The sequence below is a fragment of the Taurulus bubalis genome, assembly GCF_910589615.1.
Source record: "Taurulus bubalis genome assembly, chromosome: 5".
Lineage (NCBI taxonomy): Eukaryota > Metazoa > Chordata > Actinopteri > Perciformes > Cottidae > Taurulus > Taurulus bubalis.
The window spans coordinates 14,734,329-14,759,002 of NC_136593.1; the positions used below are offsets into that span (position 1 = coordinate 14,734,329).

General features: G+C 43.4%; 4 protein-coding genes across 4 annotated transcripts; 2 read left to right on the forward strand and 2 right to left on the reverse strand.

The window, feature by feature from the left end:
* Positions 1-1,405: 1,405 nt before the first annotated feature.
* On the reverse strand, positions 1,406-5,512 carry bysl (bystin-like; the record flags this gene model as incomplete). Its single annotated transcript, XM_079217885.1, has 7 exons — positions 1,406-2,069; positions 2,235-2,337; positions 3,763-3,923; positions 4,031-4,164; positions 4,285-4,423; positions 4,559-4,715; positions 5,242-5,512. The coding sequence occupies 7 exons, from the start codon at positions 5,510-5,512 to the stop codon at positions 1,715-1,717; spliced, it is 1,320 nt and encodes a 439-aa protein (XP_079074011.1). The 3' UTR covers positions 1,406-1,714.
* Positions 5,513-5,895: 383 nt separating this feature from the next.
* On the forward strand, positions 5,896-8,263 carry med20 (mediator complex subunit 20; the record flags this gene model as incomplete). The annotated part of the gene is made up of 4 exons (XM_079218723.1): positions 5,896-5,909; positions 6,213-6,358; positions 7,081-7,334; positions 7,420-8,263. The coding sequence occupies 4 exons, from the start codon at positions 5,896-5,898 to the stop codon at positions 7,639-7,641; spliced, it is 636 nt and encodes a 211-aa protein (XP_079074849.1). The 3' UTR covers positions 7,642-8,263.
* A 3,004-nt stretch (positions 8,264-11,267) lies between these two features.
* Positions 11,268-14,574, forward strand: usp49 (ubiquitin specific peptidase 49; the record flags this gene model as incomplete). Its single annotated transcript, XM_079218473.1, has 5 exons — positions 11,268-12,674; positions 13,046-13,253; positions 13,904-14,012; positions 14,180-14,385; positions 14,471-14,574. The coding sequence occupies 5 exons, from the start codon at positions 11,268-11,270 to the stop codon at positions 14,572-14,574; spliced, it is 2,034 nt and encodes a 677-aa protein (XP_079074599.1).
* Positions 14,575-18,108: 3,534 nt separating this feature from the next.
* On the reverse strand, positions 18,109-23,474 carry tmcc2 (transmembrane and coiled-coil domain family 2; the record flags this gene model as incomplete). Its single annotated transcript, XM_079218724.1, has 5 exons — positions 18,109-18,408; positions 18,845-18,980; positions 19,316-19,932; positions 20,277-20,729; positions 23,418-23,474. The coding sequence occupies 5 exons, from the start codon at positions 23,472-23,474 to the stop codon at positions 18,109-18,111; spliced, it is 1,563 nt and encodes a 520-aa protein (XP_079074850.1).
* Between the last annotated feature and the right edge of the window lie 1,200 nt (positions 23,475-24,674).

The following is a 24,674-nucleotide window of genomic DNA, read 5'->3' on the forward strand; positions in this document are numbered from 1 at the left end:
TTAACCGGTGTTAGCGAGCTAACGTTAGCTAGCTATGCTAACCTTCTTTAAAAGAGTCCTTTTAAAATAGCAAACTAACAAGCTGATCGGATTTGTTCATTACAAACTAAAGTTGATCAGGTTTCATCCAGGTTTATCAGAAAGAAATCAAACCTGAACCTAGTTGGCTATTGTCGGATCAGAAAAGACGGAATCAGTCCAGGTGAACATTTATTTTCTGATAGCCGACGGAAACTACATTTAAATAACTGTTGAATTTGAACGCAACAGTAACACATTAAAGGGCCAATTTTACATTTACAACTATTAAAACTATTAAAAGGACAGTTCACCCCAAAAACAAATGTACATATTTTTCCTGTTACCTGTAGTGTTTTTTAATCAAACTAGATCTAATTTAGGAACTATTATCCAGAGAGATGTCTAAAATAAACTGCTGTTGATCTTTTCAAATGTATGGTTTGGTACTTATAGTGCCACACAGCCCCAATATATTCTAAAGGCAGACATCTATACGGCCGATAAATGTAAAACTAAACCACTCACATTAAACAGATTGATAAAAAGCGCTAGGAGAAAAAACTGTCCCATAAATAAGAGGTTCCTTAAAAATACTGACTTGAAATTAAAAATGTAGGTATTGACTTTTTGCCTATTGTTTTGCCTTTGTTTAATATTAGAATATTTGTTGTATTACTTTCAAAATGTGTGTTTAATGAATGAGTATATGTAATAAAAACTGCACAGTACATCTCAGGAGTAGCCTTCCCCTTTCTTCAAGACATTTTACTGCATCAGAGTAACCAGGAGAGCACACAGTCCCAGCACAGACCCTTCTCGCTCCTGCCATCAGGCAGACGCTACAGGAGTCTGAAGTCCAGAACCACGAGACTGACAAACACTGAACTGTGAATGGCTGCTGTGACTTCATGTCACGACCATACTTGTATATTTTTAGCAATGCATAGTGTACTTTATACACTAATTGTGCAATACTATTAGCATATTTGTGTGCAATACTGTTACTATATGTCATGCCTTATTTTATTTTTTACCTTGAGTTTATTGTAATTGTGTTTTAGGAGGACCCAGCAAAATAAGCTTTTCATTGTACATAGTAACTGTCTGTTTTCTGTGCATATGACAATACAAATATCTTGAATCTATATATTTTCTGATACAATTCAACATATTTTTTAATTGATAGATCAGAGATGCTAAATATGTTCTAGGAAAAAACTACCAAGAATATACATTTGTATTCCCTCCATGAAGATGCCAGATAAGTAATGTAAATGTTTTAAAAACCAGATAGCAAAAATAAATTATTTGACCGTCTATCTTGTGGATCACCTTAACATTTAAGAAAACATAAAATGGAAAAAATAAAAAAAACACATTCTCCTTGACCATCTTTTAATGGACTTAGTTTGTTTTTTAACAACAAAATTGATATAATCAAACCAACACAAATATCAGTCTTTGTATTGCAAAGCAATCGCTGCACTGCAACTGCAGGAAAGAAAACACAGACTTTCCTGATGTGAAATTTCATCAACTACATCACAACTGATTTTTAGCTGTGCAAATTTATCCAAGCAAGGGACAGAATTGCAGCTCCTGAGACACTGTAATGTCTTTGAAAACTGTCCTTTCAAGGGTCAGGAAGGGTAAAGAAGTTAGATTTAACCCAGCACCAGACCAGACTAAATCCTCAGTCCATCTCAACAGTAACAGGGAGCCCAATTTCAAGATCCCTCGACCCAGAATTTTGCAATTCTCTGCGAATCTCTGTAGAGATTGGAGGGTGTGATTGTATCTTGAGAAGCTCCAGCAGTGCCGTCTTCTGTTCGGAAGCCAGGTCAGCCTTGTAGCGCTGAGCCAGAGTGAGCAAACTCTGATGCCACAGCACAGGAAGCACACGTTTTTCATTGCGGAAGGACAGGAAGTGAGCCACCAAGGCATCTAGGACACGGAAAGGCAAGGCGTATTTCTTGTCAAGCAAGAGGCGCAGGAAAATGCTGTTGGCACCGTTGTACTCCATCTCTGCCAATTTAAGCATTGCAGCGCTGAAAGACAAGAACAATTTTGTATGTTATGCAATCTTAACCTAACGTATCTTGCCAACACCCCACAAAATAAATCATTTAAAGGACTGCTGGCTGAATCCTACATCTAACGATGAGATGCTGACCTCTGTGCATGTAAAAAAGAAAAGAAAAAAGAAACATTACCTGGAGTGGAGCACAGGGATTGAGCACTTTGTGAGTATGCTTCCGATGATGATGGCTTCCCTCAGAGTACATGTCCCAGATTCACACATAGGAATCAGTATACCTGTGTGACAGAAGAGGCAAAAGAGTATTCAACTATGGATTTAATTACCTTGATGACTGACTTTGACCGATGTGAGGTCATCCATGTTTGTTTTATTTTCAGGTACTTCTGTGTTCCTATCAAGTAGGATATATGGCAGCTTTTACAGTCATACTTTGGCAGACTGCCCCTTTTAAGATAAATAGTAATAATAATATACTAAATAGTATTTTAAAATACATATATTTTTCAAAAACAATTATATTTTCAGAGCCTCCAGGTGCAGTGATCACATTGAAAAACCTAAAATGAACTCAAGTAATCAGTTTCAATGATGACATTTAATTTATTCAGTAAACTAAATCAACTAATAGAAACATTAATGGAAAAGGCCAGTCACTTTAGGTCAGATATCTCACTCACACTGTGCGGCAAACAGTTCAGTGTATTTGTGAGCAACACTGCCACATAGTGTCTCATACTGGTGTTTTTCTTCTTTTTTTAAAAAAATACATGGGTCATGGGACATTTGGGGGACAATAGTCGTATTAAACTGGGAGAGTTTGTAAACAGTGTGTTCACAAAGGATTCAATAAAAACAATCATTGGCCAAACGAATGCTAGACAAATTAAAGGATCATTTGAACCAAGACAATTTGAGTTTGTTAATTTCTGAGCTGCCAGAATCAATGGTGTTATTTGCCCTGTGGACACTAATCTAAACTATCTAATCTAAACTCTGAGTGTCCTCAGAACACTTTTTTTTTTTTAAATGTGCTGAAATAAGAAATGTTACTTCTTTGCAACAAGCTGTCAAAAACATCTCTTTCATTCACTTTACCCACTTTTTATTTTCAAGGGTCAGATGTGACTAGAGCGTAGCTGTGTATTCACTGGGCATTTCATGGAACAATAACTAGTAATGCCTAACATGATGGCTACACTTTTCAGAGTCAGGAGTGATGTTGAGTGTGGTCAGAGGGGAAACGAGTCTGAAACCTTCAACCGGAGAGGACAGCTACAACCCTTTCAACCAGAATCAACTTAACAAACATGAGATGTATATCTAGAAGGGCTGCAACTAATGATTATAATCATTATCTATTCATTTTTCTTGATTCATTGATTTACCATTTGGTCTATAAAACATCAGGAACTGTGATATACATGTCCATAGGATCATTATAATATCTTACAGAAATATGATCACGCATCTTGTTTTATCTTTTCCAAAAGCCAAGATACCCAGTTTATTGTAAAGTAGGACAAGTATGCAAATTATAATTTTGAAGAAGCTGGAGACAAAAAAGGGGGGCATTTTTACTTGACAAATAGAAATGTATTTAATTGAATTGCCTGTTCCATAATTAATCCAGCTCCAATTTCAATCTCTTCTCGCTCTCAGAAGACAAAATTAAAACTAAATATCAATTCAAATGATCTCACCTTTAAACCACGCTCCTGGCTTGAACAAAGCCTTCTTCAGAGCACTGTAGAGATGAAAGTTGAGTTTCTTGTACTCTGCAATATCGTCCCGTACTCGGGGCAGCAGCACCAAGTTGTAAAACCTCTGAGCCATTCGCTCTTTCAGATTGGATGAGAAGATTCTATAACAAAAGGCATTGGAGGAAAAACACTTAATTGTTGAAATATCTGCAGTAAATAAGATAACCTACTCATTGTAAAGCCAAAAACAAACCATCTGGGGACTCACCTTGTTGCTTGGTACATGGCAGCTGCTGTCCAGGTCTCAGGCTCAGTCAAATAAAGAACCTGCTCCCAGTTTGAAAGTGCTGGGACGATTTTAAAAGCCTTTGGCAATTTACCGCTGCGATATCTAGACAGAACCTGAAGCAAAAGAATAGAAATGTAAACCATAATTTAACTGCTTAATAGGAGATATTTACACTTTACAACCAGGCACTAAATATACACTTTCTTTACTTTAAGTCAACTGATATAACTCACCTTACTGACACCTTTGTACACTTCTATTACCCTCGGGTCAAGTTGCGGCATTGGACGCCCGGACACCTCAGACATCACGGTCCCTACCTCAGTCTGCTTCTCTGTAATCTTATCCATGATGATATCAGCTAGGGTCCGTCTACAAAGAACACAAAGAGAAAACACAGCTAAGCATTCAAAGCCAAAACTAAACTCCTGTTGGCAATCATTCAAATTCAAACTCAAAAGCTAGTTTCAAAATAAATAATAAATAAAGGATTATGTTTCATCTTGCCTTATTGGAGGGTTTTTATTCATGAACATCTCCATGGCCTTCTCATCATCGGGGTCAACGACGACTTCGGTTTCACACACAGCATCGTCCTCACCGGCGCCTTCCTTTCCCAGGGCTGGCCACTCCTCATCGGAGTCGGCATCCTGAGTGTTAGGTCCTAAGATTGTATTACAAGATGGTCAATAAGATTACACTGTACTGTTTGAGACACTCCATAGTTCCCTTGATGAAGTTGATCTTCTCAAGGGGCTTTACTATCTTCAAGTTGTAAGGCGCTATTACAACAACAAATTTCCCCTTGGGGATTAATAAAGTATCTATCTATCTATCTAACATATTCAACATGTTCACCATACTATGGTTTTGTGTCAAAGTTTTTACTTTGATCAAATATTCCTGATTTATTTACGTCTCTTTTACTAATTCCAGTTAGTATACAACTTTTGACTTATGTATAATTAAAGTTAAACATGTAAAACTACAAATTATTCACAAGTATGTAAACGTTCACATTAACTAGAATTGTGCCTAGATGTACGTATAGTAGAATAGATAAGTCCCGACACAGAAGACTCCCTCCAAATATCTCTCAATTCAATGCACTTCATGTAAACATAACTTCATAGACTTTTAATAATATAGACGAGGCTCATATTTAGAGAAGGAGAGACCTCCGACATTACCGAGGACAGTGACTGGTGTCTTCTTCTCCGGTGCCAGGCCATATTCGGTCTGAAGCTCATCCTGCTGAATTCGTGCTTGTTTCAAGATCTTCCGAGACAGACGCTCGTCTACGTAGAGGTCCTCGTTTTCCCCCCGGCTGTCCCTGATCTTCACCCGGCCTCGGGCTCGCATCGTGTCCGCCTGCAGGATCTGGTCGGCCAGCGCCATCGCTCCTCCGCTCGTCTCTCCTCCTCCTGCCCCTCCGCCTTTGGACTTTTTCACTTTCGGCATCGCTGTAGTTTGACAGAGGATGTAACTTCACTATCGGTGTGTTTTGTTAGCATGTGCTACGGTGCTACCGAAAGTCTAGAAGTAATAAGTACTGTAAACAGTCGCTTTCTCAACACGTGCGGATGTCCATTGCGGAAAGGAAGTGACGTAGTTTACGTGACGTAACGTCGAAACCTAACAGGAATGTAGAGTCTCGTTAGCGGTTTTTGTTGCCATTAAACTCTTTTGTTGTCGCCGATTTGTGAATATACAGCAGTATCAATCGTCACGGATGTTTCTTGTCTGTTTAACATTTTAAATAATGATTTAACTTGCGGAAGAATCCCTTTGCACCCGGAAGTACTCGACCCACAACCAAGAAAACATTCGGAGGCAAAATAGCAATGGGGGTTACTTGGTGAGATGCTTACTTTATGTTTTAGTTACATTTAAAATGTTAACAATGTTTGGAAAACAATGTAATTATTGTAAATACTGCATATTCAACCGCGTCACCCATCGCACATGTATTTGTGTTACTTCGCTTCATCGCTTACTTGGATCTATTTTTCAGAGCACCGTGTGAATGAAAATAGATCTCTCTCATAACCTTACATGCACATAATGACTAAAAAAGAAACTCTTACTTGGCTCCTCGGTCATTCTTTATAGGTTGCGCTGGTGTTTTCTAACTTCGTGTGGCGCTGTGTTTGTCCTGCAGTGTGTGCCAGGTACCTGTGGCAGAGGGCAAGAGCGTGCAGCAGACAGTGGACATCGTGCACAGGAAACTGGAGCAGTTGGGTGCTGTGAAGCAGGGCAGCTTCTGGGTAGACTGTGAGACATACCATGCAACAGGAAACGTCAGCGGTAATATTTAATGATATACCTTTTCTTTCAGCATGAGATTTAACCTAATCGTTCTGATAGATTGTCTCTGAACATTTAGCAGGCAGTACATCCTGATTTGTAGTTCATAATATTGTTCCCAAACCCTGAATCCTACATTTCCCACAATGCCACTCAATAGTGACGTCCTGTATACCCTCCTTGTCTCGCTAACTCTTCCAAAGACCTTCAACCATCAATTTATAACTCCAGGGTTTCTGTTATGAAAAGTGTCACGCCTAAACCCAGTTGACTTATTTTATCTTTAGTGACCTCCCTCCAGAGCCACAGAGGATGTTATAAACATAATTAAAATAGACTGAGTGCTCCTATTAATACCAAAATAATATAATAGTCCCTTAAACATGAAGATTCTGCATTCAATAATTTAACATTGACTGCATATATATGTAAGAAATGGTAGAATAATGTTTTTTCACTGTCTAAGTATTTACATGCACTTAAACTACTTCAAAGTCTGCATTAACCTGTAGCAATTAATCATATTTTAAACGTTTTATATATTTTTGCTTGGAAAGCATTTTCCTGTAAGTAACTGTTTGGTCTAAGGTCATCAGATAAATGTAATACATAATATATATATATATATATATATATATATATATATATATATATAATAGTACCTGAATGAATACACTTCTTTACCTGACACCGCTGACAGTCATTCTTGCCGTCTGTTACAGGTCAGCCCACCAAGCTCTTATACATGATGCACAACTCTGAAACTCCCCTGAGCTGTATGGGTCTATTTGAAGGCGGACCCTGCCTGATAGCCGACGCAAACTTCGATGTTCTCATGGTGAAGCTAAAAAGTCACTTTCAAAATGCCAAGGGACACAAGGTGGAGTGTCGTGGTTCTAGATACCGTTACTGTGACTTCTTGATAAAAGTTGGTACTGTGACAATGAGCTCCAGTGCCAGAGGGATATCAGTAGAGGTATGTAGTTAAATCCATATTAGTGAGAGTGGAAACATGACTCTTTCCCACTGTGGCTGCATTGACGCTTTGTGTGTTTCCCCAGGTGGAGTACTGTCCTTGTGTAGTTCCAGGCGACTGCTGGAACCTCACAAAGGAGTTCATGCAATCCTTTCTTGGCCCCAGCGTCCCCGAACTGCCTTCTGTGTTTGCCGCCAAGCCTGAAGGACTCTTTGCACCATCAGACTGCGTGGACACCATGACTCAGTACCTGGAGTTGTTCAACAAACTTCGTAAACAGCAAATGCCAGGAAGCAACGTGCGTTGAGTTATCAGTGGCCACGGAGAGAACTTTTTTTTATGTTTGTATTAATGTTGCTTTAACGCTGGTCCTGTGGATCAGCATGTTATCCAGGTGTTTTTCAAAGTCTGTTTTCTGTTGTTGTTGTTGTTTTACCATTTCTTGAGCCTCAACATTGCAATAAACTTTCCTATTGGGTAATAGAAATAGACTTAATGGGGAACAGAAGCTAGACTCTGTATTTCTGACCAATTCTATTGTGATGATCATTGTATAATCATACACATATATTTCAAATGCCCTCTTGGTGGTGTTGTAACCTTCTCTAGTCTAGACAGACCGTTTTAGCTGAAAGTAATATAGCAATAAATAGTTTTTCTGTTGGTTCATCTTATTAGATTTCCTGTAGTGGGTGTTGGCTAAAGGCTTTTGTTTGATTAGTTAATAAGGCTTTGAACAGAAAAAGAAAAAAAATGTATTGATTAATGCACAAGGATGTCTCTTCATCTGTGCAGAGACCTGCCGATTTCAGTGTTTATTCAATAGACCTTTTCATTATAGAGATTTTGACTTGTATAAATATTATACAGGAGACACGGATGAGGTCTCTGTTCAGTTTTAATTGCCTATTTGGACACAGTAGTGATCAGTATGCACGATACAGAGGTGTTACTAATAACGTTTACGTTGGAGGATTTGCAGGGAAGAAAGTATGAATAAATTAACGAAAAAAACGCTGGCAGAAACTTCCATGGTGCTTCTACAAAGTACTGTATAATGGGCGTGAAAGTGCACATCATGTTTTAAACTGATTTCCATTTTATAATGTTAGAATGGAGTCAGAATACTTTGTGGGAAAGATGATGCATATTTTTGCAGACGGCAGTCTTAGTTTTCTTAATTTCAGAATCAGCTTTATTGGCCATGTGTGTTTACACATACATGGAATTTGACTCCGGTTTCACGTAGGTCTCATCGCACATACATATTATATACAATAAACAAGATACATATAAAAAAGACATTAAAGACAACAGAGACAATCAAAGACAACATAGTTATAGACAAAAGAGTAGTCAGAGTAGGGCAGATGGAGGTGTCTGATTAATTGTTATTAATATGTTCAGGATTAGTATTTATCACCATGCAGTTTCATCCAGTGTTAACCTGAATCACAATCAATGAAAGAGGCCCTAAATCTAGATTGGGTGCCTTCCACGTGACAGCATGGTAACACCTTATTCGGCTGATACTGTGCCTAAAAGTTACACATTCTATAATGCATTTGATCAGATTACCACAAACCAGCTGACACGTGGCGAACACGGGGCTTTTCGGGGACACTGAGGTCAGCGGCCAGTTGTCCTCGGTTTGCCCGATCATGTGCGGGTCTCGCCTGGGTTATTGTTCCATGTGGCACGGGGGGTGGACGGACGGACAGACGGTCCACCCCTCTGCCTGTTGTTCGGCCTCTCCGCCAATGAGAGCCCGGTTACCGCTCAGCCCCGGTCCAATGAGAGCGACGGGGTCTGAGCTCGGATCGAGAGTTGGGTTGTTCAATCTGCGAGGAGGACAACAACCAGCTCGTGAGTGTACCGGATGGATGGATGTTTGGCGATGGTAACGTTACCCAGCTTTTCCGTTATCAGATTGTTACAAATGTAGTAACGGACACAGACGAGGCCCGGTGGTAACGTGCACCTCGTTAACCGGGCTCGCTGTGATGAAAGTCACCGGGGAGTTTTTTTTTATTTTAACCGGTTAACGGCGCAGTTCGCTAGCGAGCTAAAGCCGCGCGGCGTTAACACTTAGTGGACGTTAGCGACCCACAACAACCGGGAGGTTAACTTAACGACTGTCCTCCGCGAACGCGTTAGCCGCGTAGCTAACGGCAGCTACCGTGGCGAGCTAATAACATAACTGTTAGCTGCTGGGTCCTCTGTGTTTTAATAAAGTACACCGTCAGAGACAGCGAGCGACTCGGCAGCGCTAACCTCCCGCAGAGCTGCCGTGGCTAGCGGGTAGCGGCGTTAGCTAACTTATGGCTGCGCCGCCTCGGACCAACAAAGTTATCGGATGTTCCTGGAGAGCTCTCCGACTGCTCTTTGTTCTGGCTCAGCACGGGGATACTGGTGGGGTAGCTTAGCATGGCGTTAAAAGCCGGCCGTTCCTGTCCGGGCCACGGGTTTTAAAACACGGACACATGCAGTGGGGGATATTGTAACATTTTGTGAATATCGGCGTCACATGCGTTAATAGACACTTCCCAATGGCGCGACACACAACATGGCACGATGTGAGGGAAAGACAACCGTCGAGAAACCAGTTGCACCGACTTGCAAGTTAACGGTGTCTTTTCGTTGACATTGTAGTTTTAAAGTGTTGGAGGATTTACACAAGGAGAATGGCGCAGATACTGACGAGGTAGATCATGTCATGGGTTCACCACATAATGGAGATGGACAGACATCCTCCTTTATGTCAACATTTCTGCCTCAAAGTTTGGCAGTGAAAGATCTGTAAATATGGTCTCTAAAAAAAAAGAAGAAGCGAGAAGCAAAATCACTTGCGTTTCAGTGAGAGGGTTATATTTTAAAGACGGGTATTACATTTCACCATAACAGTCATACTCTTGTTTTGTTTTTATTCCAGAGGTGGTCAGTGATCTGTATTAATAATCATAGGTCGGGTGAAGTTTATTTGTATAGCTCAATATTATTTACAGTACCACATTATCAATGGTGTAGCATGGAGCCCAAGCTCTCTGTGAGGTCAGGAAAAAAACCTGAGCACGTAAGAGAAGAAAGGCGTTGTATAACCCTGTCTCACATTCATCAAGTGGTTTTTACACATGGTGTTAATTTGGTTTTGCATGTTGCCACAACATCCGTCAAACTGTGACACCCCATTTTGTGAAGCTCTTTTGCAGTCATGCTAATTTCTCCAGATCTGATATTGTTGTGCAAACTATTAAATGTCTTTATACAGTTGATTATCAAAACAGACATTTTAGAGAAGTTCACTTTAGAAACCCCACATTTTGCTGTGTTAACTATTGCAAGTTATCTTTAATTACTCCACACTAGTGGATACTGGTGTGGGTTTCTACTCTTCCATCCTCGGTATCCTTGAAGTCGAAAGAGAGTTAGTTGTTTGGTGACTTGTCTGTTCAGAAAACACCTTTTATTTGTTTTTGTAAATTGTTATTTTATTAAATTCCCTAGTTGTGGTGCATCATCTCAATATTTAATTTAAGCTTTTGGTGTAATTAACCAACATCCAACTATGCACTATTAATTTGATTTCATCCCTGTTTCTCAGAATGTTCTTGTTGATCACCGTGGTGACGGTGGACATGGGTGATCAATGTGATCATTGATGTTGTGATGTATTGTCCCAAACCTGATCAAGCAAACTACTTTTACAGTAAGTAAACCTTTGACATTTCTGTCACTTTATGTACTGTGTGTGCGCATGCGCGTGCACACTTGTTCAATGAACCATTCAGACTTTATATGTGTTTCTCAGTCTTTTCACTGGGTCGTATGAGCAGATCTTAACCCTTTTTTCCTGTAAATCTTCCCCCAGAATGAGGTGCTGCTTGGTTCCAGGACGTGTGTCCTATCACTGAGGCCACATGTGTATCGGGAGAGATGGATCGTTGTAAGCACGTGGGACGCCTTCGTCTGGGCCACGACCATTCGATCCTCAATCCACAAAAATGGCACTGTGTGGACTGCAGCACCACCGATTCAGTGTGGGCCTGCCTCAAGTGCTCCCACGTGGCATGTGGACGTTTCATGGAGGAGCACTCACTCAAACACTTTCAGGAGTCGCAGCACCCACTGGCTATGGAGGTGCGTGAGCTGGATGTGTTCTGTTTTGCCTGTGGAGACTATGTACTCAATGATAATGCAGAAGGAGACCTCAAGCTCCTCAGAGGGGCCCTCACTACAGTTCGCAGCCCAGGTAGACGCTCACTCCGATCCTCAACGGGGGGAGAGTGCACCTCCCGGGTCTGGGAAGGTGGGCCACAGCCCGCCATGCAGTTGGCTTCGCGTCACAGGAGGAAAGCACTTCTCGGGAAGATGCTTCGGATGTGGATTGGTAAACATCAAGAGCTGCAGAATCGGCGTCAAGAGAAACTTGAGGAAGCTAGAAAACAAAAAAAAGAGGTTAAAAGGAGACTCATGGAAGAGCTAGGCAATGTCCCTCCCAGAAAGAGTGCAAGGCTTCTTACTCAGGCGCCACGTTCAACCATCACACTCATTCCTCTCAAATTCCGCGACCCTCCAGAACGCCTACCTCCTCCTCCCAAGAAGCCTTCCCTTCTCCCCCTGTCACGCAAGGCTCCTCAGAATGGCAGAGCTGCTAAACTGAGGAGGTACTACTCCACACATGCGGTAACCCGCCGGAGACTCGCTCCAGGTGTCACTGGTCTGCGCAATTTGGGGAACACATGTTACATGAACTCAATATTGCAAGTGCTGAGCCACCTGCAGAAATTCAGGGAGTGTTTTCTCACTTTGGACCTGTGTGAGACTGAGGAGCTGCTGGCCAAGACCAATAACTCCCAGGAGATGAAAGGTGTGACAGGAGGTGTAGTCAGCGGTGGTAACCCAGCACTGTCAGGGTGCCCACTTGGACGCATGGGGAAACCAGGCAGTTGGAATTTGGCCCCGGGCAAAAAGGAGAGTGCCCCAACTTCCCCACAGGCTTCAGAGTTGGTCCAGCCCAAGGAGCCTCGCTGCTCCACCCGCCAGCAAATGTCTCTGTGCCATGAGTTACATACACTTTTCAGGGTCATGTGGTCAGGCCGGTGGTCTTTAGTGTCTCCGTTCGCCATGCTGCACTCCGTGTGGAACCTCATCCCCGCTTTCCGTGGGTACGACCAGCAGGACGCCCAAGAGTTCTTGTGTGAGCTGCTGGACAAGGTGCAGCAGGAGCTGGACACAGAGGGGTCCAAACGCAGGATAGTTATCCCCATCACAAAGAGGAAACTATCCAAGCAAGTGCTGAAGGTTCTCAACACCATCTTTCATGGGCAGCTCCTCAGCCAGGTGAGACATGAAAGATGTGCCCCTACAAACACTTTATAATATGAGTACCATGTCCCAAAGCTTTAGACTCACACCGTTAAGGTTATTTTAAAACTCCTCCTTATAAGTGAGATAATATTGAAGACAAAAAAATAGACATTCATTTTTAATATCACTCAAGAAAGATGCTGCATCTTTACCAAATAATCTGTTCCACAGTGATGTATTGGCTAATGATACAGCCATACAACAATAATCACTTGCGAGACATTCTATTACTCATCTCATGGTATTGTACAATCATACAATTAATTTCTAGAATTTAGATGAAGACTGGGAGTCATCAACAACCATCACTACTCACCTGTTTCTCTTCTCGCTGTGTCTTTTAGGTGACGTGTCTGTCCTGTAAGCACAAGTCTAACACGGTTGAGCCATTCTGGGATTTGTCTTTGGAGTTTCCAGAGCGATACCACAGCATAGACAAAGGCTCAGGCTCTACAGCTTACCAGCGCAGCTGCACCCTCACTGAGATGCTGTCCAAGTTTACGGAAATGGAGGCTCTCGAAGGCAGCATCTATGCCTGCAACCACTGCAACAGTGAGTACACTGTTTAATACAATGCAAAGGTAGCGAGGTTTAAAAACATTTTCAAAACAACATTTTTCATTTTTTATCTGTTAAGATTTGCCCTCTACAGCTGAAGTTGGATAAATCTGAATTAATTCAGGATGCCTGCCCACAATTTAACATTAGATTTTAAAACCTGCATCAGTCTTTTGAAGCCATGCATATGAATAAAAAATAAAACATGTCTAACAAATGGCTTTGTTAATAATGATGTGTGCCACAAACTTATTCAAATAAAGTTCCATCCCTCCATCGGAAAAGGATATTAGACTTTGAATGCAGGATTTAGTGCCCAGAGAAATTTAGTTTATGATATGAATTTAAATTAGAAAAACTGACTTAAATAAATCCATGTACAAAATGGTTGTATGAAAATTAATTCAGTTTTGACGGAGAGGCAGCGCCTCCAGCAGGACAATGACACGTAGGTGGAGTGAGGAGTGTTAACTGTTCACAGCCTTGGAGAAGGCATTGACTAAAACTACACAAAATATTTTTCTTTGCTTTCAAGGTATATTGTAAGAAAGTATATTGTAAAAAAAAAAAAAAGAAGCATCAGGGATAATCATTTGAATTGATTGTGGATTAATTTACCAGTTCATTGTGTCATGGTTTGCTAGAAAGAAGACGGAAATCATCCCACAAGCCCTTAGTTCTGTCAGAGGCTCGTAAGCAGCTTCTGATCTACCGTTTACCTCAGGTTCTACGGCTGCACCTCAAACGCTTCAGGTAAGTTTCTCATCATGTTTACTGTTCAATAACTTTAAAACGCTTTGAGAAACCAAGTCTTGTTCATTTCATTGTTTATTTTGTCACTGAAATCCGAGTGCTTGAGTGCAAGAGCGTGTATGTTTATCGTGGCGCTTGTGAGGCTGACTCGTCCCTGTTTGTGGCAGATGGTCTGGGCGGAACCATAGGGAGAAAATCGGCGTCCACGTGGCCTTTGACCAGGTTCTGAACATCAAACCATACTGCTGCACAGGCTCAGGTCACTCTGTCCACAGAGGAGGCTACACTTATGATCTGTCTGCTGTTGTGATGCATCATGGGAAAGGCTTTGGCTCAGGGCACTACACCGCATACTGCTACAATACAGAAGGAGGTGAGGAAGAGACGCGGCTGGATTCAGACCAAACTATGAAGTCCTGTGGTTCTGTTGATAACCGCTTTTGTGTTTGTATCTACAGGTTTCTGGGTCCACTGTAATGACTCTGAGATGAAGGTTTGCAGTGTGGAGGAAGTGTGCAACACTCAGGCCTATATCCTCTTCTATACCCAGAGGTCTGCCTAGGTACCTCTCGCTGTGATGTCGACCTGTTTGGGCAACTTTAAGGCTGCATTTATGAAAACGTTTTCCCGGGTGTCACCAAGCAATTGCTTTGAATTGATTTACTAAAAAAAGATGGCAACGGGGGCAGTAGGACAGCCACAATCATCAGTCAAGGTGAATATTTTAGCAGCATAATCCAGATGAGGAAAAATTATACTTAATGGTACACACACTGTAATGTTGCCACTAAATTAAAGGAAAATCATTTAAATCTACATGTTCTAATGGTTGGCTTTGGATCATGTTTGTTTTTAAAGAAGAAAGAAATCAAAAACATTTTCATAAATGAGGCCACAGCTTTTTTTGGCCTGTGGGACCAGCATATCGGTTAATGGCCCGAAGACTGTGGGAGCAGGTCCGACTCTGTCCTGCTGAACACCACGTTGTGTGTCCGTGTTTTCAAATTCAATCGGGCTCATGTCTGTTGAGTCTGGAACCAATTAGGCGCTCTCCTGAAACAGCATTTCACATTTAAAGGCCACATGGATTCTGGATTTTAGAGCATTTCTCTCAATAATGTTGTTAATGTGCATTTTATATGTAACCGTACATTTGATAGCCAATGCACTAAATATTATAAGAGGTACTTCTTTCAACATCATTGTGTAGTTCCACTTGAATTAAATGAATCTAGGGACTAAAGTCCAGACTCCGTGTCGCCTCCTGTTCAACTTTTTTAATTATCGTGAAATGTCAGTCATGGAAACTTTGAATGCTCATCCCTGTGTTGTTTGTCATGTCCTCTCCTCAATTGTACTGCTGTGACTGGATACTGTGTCTTAGGCTCAAGGCCTCTGGCCTGCGCTCTCAAGTGAACGGGAATAGTTTTAGTTTATTTTGTAGTCATTCTATGTTTCACTTTCATAAAAAATGCTTGATTGATGATGAGTGATGGCAAGCTGCACTTTTGAGGAGGGGCTACTATTGTTGGTCCTATCTTTGTGATTGTTCATCTTTAGGCTCCTGTATCTTGTTAAAATGGCAGCTCCCCCTGTGGTGTAACAGTGAGGTAGTCTGGGCCCAGGTTTTAGCTGCAGGAGAAATGAGTGAAAGGGCAGACTGCGAGAAAGAAGAATGTGTTGGAGTACCCATTTTGAGTTGAGCACCTGAAAGCAATATATTGTACATCTTGCATCTTGACAGGAAATTAAGATAAAATCAGGAATTCTTCTGCTTGTTATACAATTTTTTTTTTTCTACTCTGCTGTTTCTATCAAGGTCTTTAGAATTTGCTAGGTAATCAAGAAAAACTGTTGCGTTTGATACGAGTCAAACGCAAATTACATTTGTGAACTCTGTAAAAGTTGAAACAATCTAATGACGATGAATGTCTTACTTTTCAGTGGTCAGGTGTGGCCATGCCACCGGCTCTGATCCCTTTGAGTTCTGTCTTGTACTGTAAGAATACCTGTCATAAATGTAATGGTCATATGGATTTTACCAGACAGTGATTATTAAAAAGACAAAACAAATTTGAAACAATTCTTGGGTTGTATTTATTTTAAAGCGTCTGGTCTCTTCAGCGTGGCCATTTGTCTAAACTAATAGATGGAGGCTCAGGTCATGAGCATGGTGTATGGAGCTTCACTCACTTAGCCATCATAATGCCTGCAACATCTATGTTGACCGCATTAAAAGAGGATACATACGTGGTCAGTGTACATTAATAAATTTCACACATTTAGCATAACATATACGATGAAGTGGAACTGAAATAAATCACAGGATTAGCAGATGGATGCACGGATGATTTATTAATTCTGCTTCTATAATGCTTTCTTAAAGATTTGAAACGGAGAATAACTGTAATCGGCTTCAGAAATATGATGGGAGGACATTAAATGTAAAATATGCAAAATAATCTCTGAATATTATTTATCTTTCTTACAATGTACCATGATGGGTTTTAACCCATCAATAAATGTTAGTTTTTCATTCACAAATCAAATCCTGAATTTGTTTGATGTTTACAATGTTTTGTTTGTAATATTTTATTAATTCCCTCTGTTGTTATGAGACTGCGATTGTCTGTAAAGTGAGACTGCAACTTTGAAGAGAAGAAATAACACATTCTTCCTCTTACAACTGAAAACACTTCTTGAGCAATACATTGTGCTGTTGTTCATGTGAGTACACATGAGGGTTACTGCTAATGTTAGCTCATGTTCTCAAACTCCAGGTACATTTGGCATCAATTCACTGACTACTGGTCTTTGCTTAGCATTTTAGCTAAATGCTAATTAGAAGATTAGCATTTAACTGTACTGCTGTTTCAGCTGTACTTTTAAAGCAATACTTATTTGTATTTCAAAGAGCATTTCGTAAACTGTCACACTACACCGCAAAGTGTATCAACACAGGGATTTTTCAAACAAGGTGCTCTTATTAATGGCCTTAAACAAAATTATATAGCTCTAGAAAATATTTCATTAACTATTGATGAAACAAGTTTGTGACAAAAAATGCCTAATTAGAAGGTAGTACCATAATTTATAAGAGATGGAAGGTGTTGCTCTCTAACCCAGTCCAACAACATTTCAGTCAAAAAGTGTCTGGATATATTCAAGGTCAGCCTAACATATGAAATCATTTATTTCTTACATTGTTTAATAAAACAGCAATAATTTTTTTTTGCAAACTGGATATAAACGTTGATACAATTTGACATGCCATTAATTTGACACTGGATAGTATCTGTTCTACAATAGTGATTATGAAACAGCATTTATGGACAGAACAGATTGTACATGGTTGAATTATTACGGTGAATTTGTCGCAGATATCAGCAGCTTTTTTTAATCAGTTCATTCGATTTGAAAAAAAGACAAAAAGAGAGAAAAAAGCACTGCTTGAACAGGATGTGAAACAAACCAGTGACACCGAGTTGAGATACAACATATCTGCACTGTATTTCAGACAGCAAGGCGGCAGTTAAAGAAGATGTATTTAGTCATTAATGAACTGTTAACTCATGCTAGATGCATCTTAGTGCACATAAGAGGACATGCATGAGCAATAACATTCATGAAAACAACTTTTTCCTCTCAAATATACTATAGCTTCAACATGAAGGCGAACATGATCAGCATTTTTAATTATTAAGTTGCTCTAGTCTTTGTAATTTATGTATCATAAATATTTAGAAAAAGACGATCCAAAGATTTCTCGCAAGAAACTCAGTTTTTGGTGACAGCAATGTAATCGATGATTGGTCATCAACACCAACAGATTTGGGGCGAGATGAGATGATGTCTTCTGTGCCTTAACTGGCAAGCAGAGCATTTTTGTTCCTTTTCACTGTAAACAGCTCTCAACACTCTCTGCAGGCCAGATCCCTTCCAGATCCATCCAAAAGTGCCATGTTTTGTCCTCAGACGCTCCACGTTCACACTCGAAGGGAACAAGTACAGAGGCCCTCATTCTATTATGGTCTCTTCAGTGGGTTTGTGACTGAGTTTGTGACTCCGGTCCCCACTGGAGTCTCTCTCAGGGAGCTCAGCTGGGCAGCAGCCACGGCTCCACAAAGTCCCACTGCTTCCACAGGACGAACAGGAGCAAGGTCAGCAGCACGGTGGCGGCCACCCGGGCTCGGGTCTTCATCAGCGGGGTGATGAAGTTGGCCAAAGTGGAGACGAAAACCAGCAGCACGGCCATGAGCGCCAGGATGACGTTGATGAGTTTTCCCAGCAGAGCTCGAGCATTGGCGTTCTCCACTCCCTCCAACTGGACGACCTGCTGCTGTTGCTGCTGCAGCTCCAGCTTGGTGATGCGAGTCAGGCACGACTCCACCGCCTCCTGTATACACACACACACACACACATATATATATATATATATATATATATATATATATATATATATATATATCGAGAGAGAGAGAGAGAGAGAGAGAGAGAGAGAGAGAGAGCGAGAGAGAGAGAGTATACAGTGTATTAAAGGCCCTGGCAACTCCCAATCAGATTTTTATCATAAATTAACATATCCTTTTCTGCCAAAGGTAGAAGGGTTTTGGTTATCTCACATAAAATATTTCAATCTTTTTGCAGGGTTTTGATACATTTTAATCAGAAACTAGTGACAGTTTGTGGGTTGTGTGTCATTATCACTGAGTTTTTTTTACGGTTCTCCTAATTAAGGACAACTAAGGATATTTAACATCAGAAAGAAACACTTGTGATTTGAAGCCCAGTTTTAAGGGTTTAAATGTTCGAAACAATGTATCAGATTTTACCTGAATGTCTCTTGCTCTCTCGTAGGACTGGTAGGCGACCTTTTCCTCCATGCTGGCGAGCTCCTGTTTAAGGTTAGTCATCTCATTCTGGTGTAGCTCCGTTAAGTCATTCAGCTGCTCTTCAAGTCGCTCATACCTGAATGTACAGTACAAACACGCGCGTGTAATTACTTGCAAGGACACCAAAAGTGTATTAATCCGCAAATGAAAATAGTCCCCAGCAATTCGCTATTTACTCTTGTTTGAGTAACATTTGTTAAAAACTACAATGTCCAGCTGTGAAAGTATATTATTATGTTTAAAAAAAAAACATTATATATATCTTACTCTTTTGAAATATTTCTATCTTGAGGAGGAACAAATGGGCCGCGGGATAAAAGTACGGACAAGCTGAGAGATGTGTGGTTGAAAAAAGTATTGCCAGTCTTGTATTTCAAGTGAACTACATGTGAGGACTGTTTTTTTGTGTACCTGTATCTTTCTTCTTGCAGGCACTGTGTCATGTAGGAGTAATCACTCTGCAGCTGACCCTTCATGTCCTCGATGGCGTCCTCCATGTGCGCCTGACTAGCTTTAATCTCCTGCAGGCCCTCAAGAAGAGAGTCCCAGGAGCTGTGCATGTGATGGTGGTGGTGGTGGTGTCCATCCAGTCTAGGGCTCCCCATGGTTGGACCCAAAAGTCCCCCTCCTCCCCCTGCACCACCTGAATTACTGCCTGCTGCGGAGCCGGACGTGGCGCTGGAGCACTCGTCGTCGCTGCCGTACTTTGGGCTAGAGACCAGAGTGGCACTTCCACTCAGTGCACGAGGTGTCAGGGTGTCCTCTGAATGGCCCCCGACTCCGTCCTCAAGTGAGTCCTTCAGGTGAGCGATGTTATCTGCGCTGCCAAACTTGTTCCTGATGAGACTGGCAAACTCCCTCGGCTTGGAGACCACGGCTGTGTGAGTGAGGGCAGTTACTCCACCTTTGACCCCTTCAACTACTCCACCTCCAAAACCACTTATCCCAGCACGAACATTAGCCCCAACGTCCTTTAATCCCTGCTGCATGTCCCGCAGGACATCCTTAGGCTGCCGGGCCGGTCCATTCTGTAGAGAGGGAAGAGAAATGAGGAAGCAGAAAAGTGGAGGATCTCAAAAGGCAGGAGAGATTAGGTTAAGGGAGAGAACTGTAGGAAGATAGATGAGGAGAGCAGGCCCTGTGGAGGATTAAGGTGAGACAAAGGATGATGCATTGGTTTTGGAGATGAGAATCATCAGTCTATATTTGGACACAACTGTCCTCACAGATATAGTTCAACACTTGTTTGAGTCAGCCTTGAGATAATTATTCAAAACAGCCACAGCACAAAAACAGCTGCACACAAAGACATCACATGTTCATCCACTGCACACACACACACACACACACACACACACACTTGCTCACCTACCTGCTCTATCTCCTTTAGCTTCTTGTGATAGTGCTCTAGTTTCTTGTGCAAGTGTGCGATGGTCTGTGCTGACTTCTGGTTCTTCTTCTCAAACACCTGCTTGATCCTGGACGCCTGCTGTTTGTCTGCGTTGTGGGCCAACTTCAGGTACTCTGCAACGTTGTCGTCACGGGCCTCCTGCTCAATGCGAATCTGCTCGGTGACCTTCAGGACCTTCTGCTGCAGATGCTCCAAGGCAGCACGTGTCCGCTGTGGCTCGCCAACCCCAAAACCCTCTGCACCCCCACAGGCCATGACCCCAGACGCTGATGCTGATGCTGATGCTGATGCTGCTGAGGCTGATGCCGCCGCTGCTGCTGCTTGCGGCGCTCCGTCCGCACTGATGTTACTGTCAGAGCCGCCATGGCTGGTGGTGGAGGGTAGGCCTAGAGATGCCACCTCGCTCTTGTCCAGCTGAGGGGACGAGAGGGTAGGGGGAGGTAATCAGGGGAGGAGAGAGTACTACAATACACAGGGGCGTATTATTGACACGACTTTACTCAAGAAGAAGGAACATCAACATGTATTGGAATCTACTCAAGTCAAAGTAAAAAGGAAGATTATTTTGAGTAACAGGCACAGTGAAAGGCCAAGTGTTGCATCCTGGTTGTAATGATTTGTGCTTTCTTTTTCAAAAAAGCTTTCCTGTCAATCTCAAATTTAGGTGGAATGTCCATCTGATAGTGCCAAAACAGCCAAACTAAGCTCTGCGTTACTTATTAGTTTTGGGCCTTTCTAAAGTAGTTAGGCTTTCATTTACAACTCAATAATTTCTCAATAACTTCCTAACTACTTAGACACCACATTAGAACACATTATAACTAATTATAGGGAAAATACTTTCGACAACGTGTTCAATTGGTACAACTTTAATTCATTTTTTTCAAGAATAGCAGGTTACCTGAACATGCAAAACATACAACTCAACAAATATGAGGATTCAAGTGTCCAGTTCAAAATGAACAATGAACAGATATTCATTTTGACTTAATTAGGGCAGCTTTTTTTCTTCAATAAATGCATTTGGAAAATCAACAAATGCTGATCAGCTTAACTGAGAAAAATAATACTCTCTTAACTTGATCCATATTTTCTTTATGCTTAGAATATAAACGACAGAGTTTGTAGGGAGGAAACTTCTAGAAAAGACTCATCAAAATAATCCACCCATCCATCCATTTTCATCCGCTTATCCGGGGTTGGGTCGCGGTGGCAGCAGGTTCAGCAGGCTGACCCAGGCTTCTCTCTCACCCGCAACACTTTCCAGCTCATTCTGGGGGACCCCGAGGCGTTCCAAGGCCAGCCGGGAGATATAATTCCTCCAGTGTGTCCTTGGTCTTCCCTGGGGTCTCCTACCAGTTGAACGTGCCTGGAAAACCTCTAATGGGAGGCGTCCAGGAGGCATCCTGACTAGATGCCCGAACCACCTCAGCTGACTCCTTTCGACACGAAGGAGCAGCGACTCGACTCCAAGCTCCCCCCTGATGTCCGAGCTCCTTACCCTATCTCTAAGGCTGAGCCCGGCCACCCTACGGAGGAAGCTCATTTCGGCCGCTTGTATCCGAGATCTTGTTCTTTTGGTCACGACCCAGAGTTCGTGATCATAGGTGAGGGTTGGAACGTAGACCGACCAGTAAATGGAAGACGGACCGGTACAGCGCCTGTTTTACTGCTGCAGCCGCACCGATCCGCCTGTCGATCTCCCGCTCCACCTTACCCTCACTCGTGAACAAGACCCCGAGATACTTGAACTCCTTCGCTTGGGGCAGTTTGTCCCCACCTGGAGGGAGCAATCCACCGGTTTCCGGCAGAGCACCATGGCCTCAGATTTGGAGGTGCTAACTCTCATCCCTGCCGCTTCACACTCGGCTGCAAAACGCCCCAGTGAATGCTGGAGGTCACGGTCCGAGGAGGCAAACAGGACCACATCATCCGCGAACAGCAGAGAGGCGATCCCGAGACTCTCGAACTGGATCCTCTCCGCCTCCTGGCTGTGCCTAGATATCCTGTCCATGAAAGTCACGAACAGGACCGGTGATAAAGGGCAGCCCTGGCAGAGGCCAACACCCACCGGGAACGTGTCTGACTTATTACCGAGGATGCAAACACAGCTCCTACTGCAGGCGTACAGAGACCGGATGGCCCGTGCCAACGGGTCTGGCACCCCATACTCCCGCAGCACCCTCCACAAAAACGCCCCGAGGGACCCGGTCGAAAGCTTTCTCCAGGTCTACAAAGCACATGTAGACTGGTTGGGCGAACTCCCAGGACCCCTCCAGTAGTCTTGCGAGTGTAAAGAGCTGGTCCACTGTTGCACGGCCGGGACGGAATCCGCACTGTTCGTCTTGAATCTGAGGTTCGACAATCGGTCGGAGCCTCCCTTCCAGCACCCTGGCATAAGCTTTTCCCGGGAGGCTGAGCAGTGTGATACCACGATAGTTCGAGCACACTCTCCGGTCCCCCTTCTTGAAGATGGGAACTACTACCCCGGTCTGCCAGTCCATGGGCACTGTTCCCGACCCCCATGCGACACTGTAAAGGCGTGTCAGCCAAGACAGCCCAACAGCTTCCAGCGCTTTCAGCATCTCAGGGCGGATCTCATCCACCCCCGGCGCCTTGCCACCTGCCACCAAGTAGCTTTTTGACTACCTTAGTGACCTCTGCCAGGGATACAGGTGCATCCACCCCAAGGACTTCAGGCACTGCCCCCTCTCCAGGGGACATGTTGGCCGGGTTTAGGAGTTCCTTAAAGTGCTCTTTCCACCGCCCGACGATATCCACAGTCCGGGTCAGCAGTCTCGGGTTGCCGCCACGACAGGCACCGATGACCTTCTGGCCACAGCTTCTAGCGGACGCGTGCACAATAGAGGATTTGAACATGGTCCACTCGGATTCCATGTCCCCAGCCTCCCTCGGGATGTGTGAGAGGCTCTTCCGGAGGTGGGAGTTGAGGACCTCCTGGACAGTATCCTCTGCCAGACGTTCCCAGTTCACCCTCACTACACGTTTGGGCTTGCCAGGTCTCTCTAGCCGACTCCCCCGCCATCTGATCCAACTCACCACCAGGTGGTGATCAGTTGACAGCTCTGCTCCTCTCTTCACCCGAGTGTCCAAGACATGCGGCCGCAGATCAAATGCTACGACTACAAAGTCGATCATTGATCTCCGGCCTAAGGTGTTCTGGTACCAGGTACACTTATGAGCCACCTTATGCTCAAACATGGTGTTTGTTTTGGACAAATTGTGGCTAGCACAGAAGTCCAACAACAAAACACCGTTCGGGTTTAGATCGGGCAGGCCGTTCCTCCCAATCACGCCCCGCCAGGTTTCTCTGTCATTGCCCACGTGAGCGTTGAAGTCTCCCAGGAGAACTATGGAGTCGGCAGGCGGCGCCCTTTCCAGGACCCCTCCCACCGACTCCAAGAAGGCCGGATACTCCGAAATGCTGTTCGGTGTATAAGCACAAACAACAGTCAGAGCCTTACTCCCCGCAACCCGTAGGCGCAGGGAGGCGACCCTCTCATTCTCCGGGGAAAACTCCAACATAGCGGCGCTCAGCTGGGGGCTCGTGAGTATCCCCACTCCTGCCCGGCGCCTCTCACCCAGGGCAACTCCAGAAAAGGACAAAGTCCAACCCTTCTCCAGGAGCTTGGTTTCAGAGCCCATGCTGTGCGTGGAGGTGAGCCCAACTAAATCTAGCTGTTACCGCTCCACCTCCTGCACCAGCTCCGGCTCTTTCCCCGCTAGCAAGGTGACGTTCCACGTCCCTAGAGCTAGTCTATGCTGCAGGCGATCGGCTCGCCCAGGTCTCCTGCCTGGCCCGCCGCCCGGTCTGCATAGCACCTGACCCCGATGCTTCCCCCCGCGGGTGGTGAGTTCACAGGGTTGCTGGTCCATGATCTTTTTTCGGGCTGAGCCCGACCGGGCCCCATGGGTGAAAGCCCGGCCACCAGACGCTCGCTGTCAAGCTCCCCTCCCGGGTCTGGCTCCGGGAGGGTGCCCCGGTTTCCCTTGTCCGGGCGAGGTAGTGTCATTCCGTGGGCCGTAAATCATCAGGGTTTTTTGAACCGCTCTTAGTCTGGGCTCTCCCCCGAGACCTGTTTGCCTTGGGAGACCCTAACAGGGGCTGACGCCCCAGACAACATAGCTCCCAGGATCACTGAGCCACTCAAACTCCTCCACCACGTTAAGGTGGCGATTCAGCAGAGGAGTCATCAAAATGCATGCAAATAAATAACCTGTTAATCACGTTGGCTTCTAAAATGAGATATAGTCAATGATGCCTATAATTGATTTGGTGGAGGCATTAGAGAGTACATTGAAAGGCCATCATGCATTAATTAGATGATATATAATTAG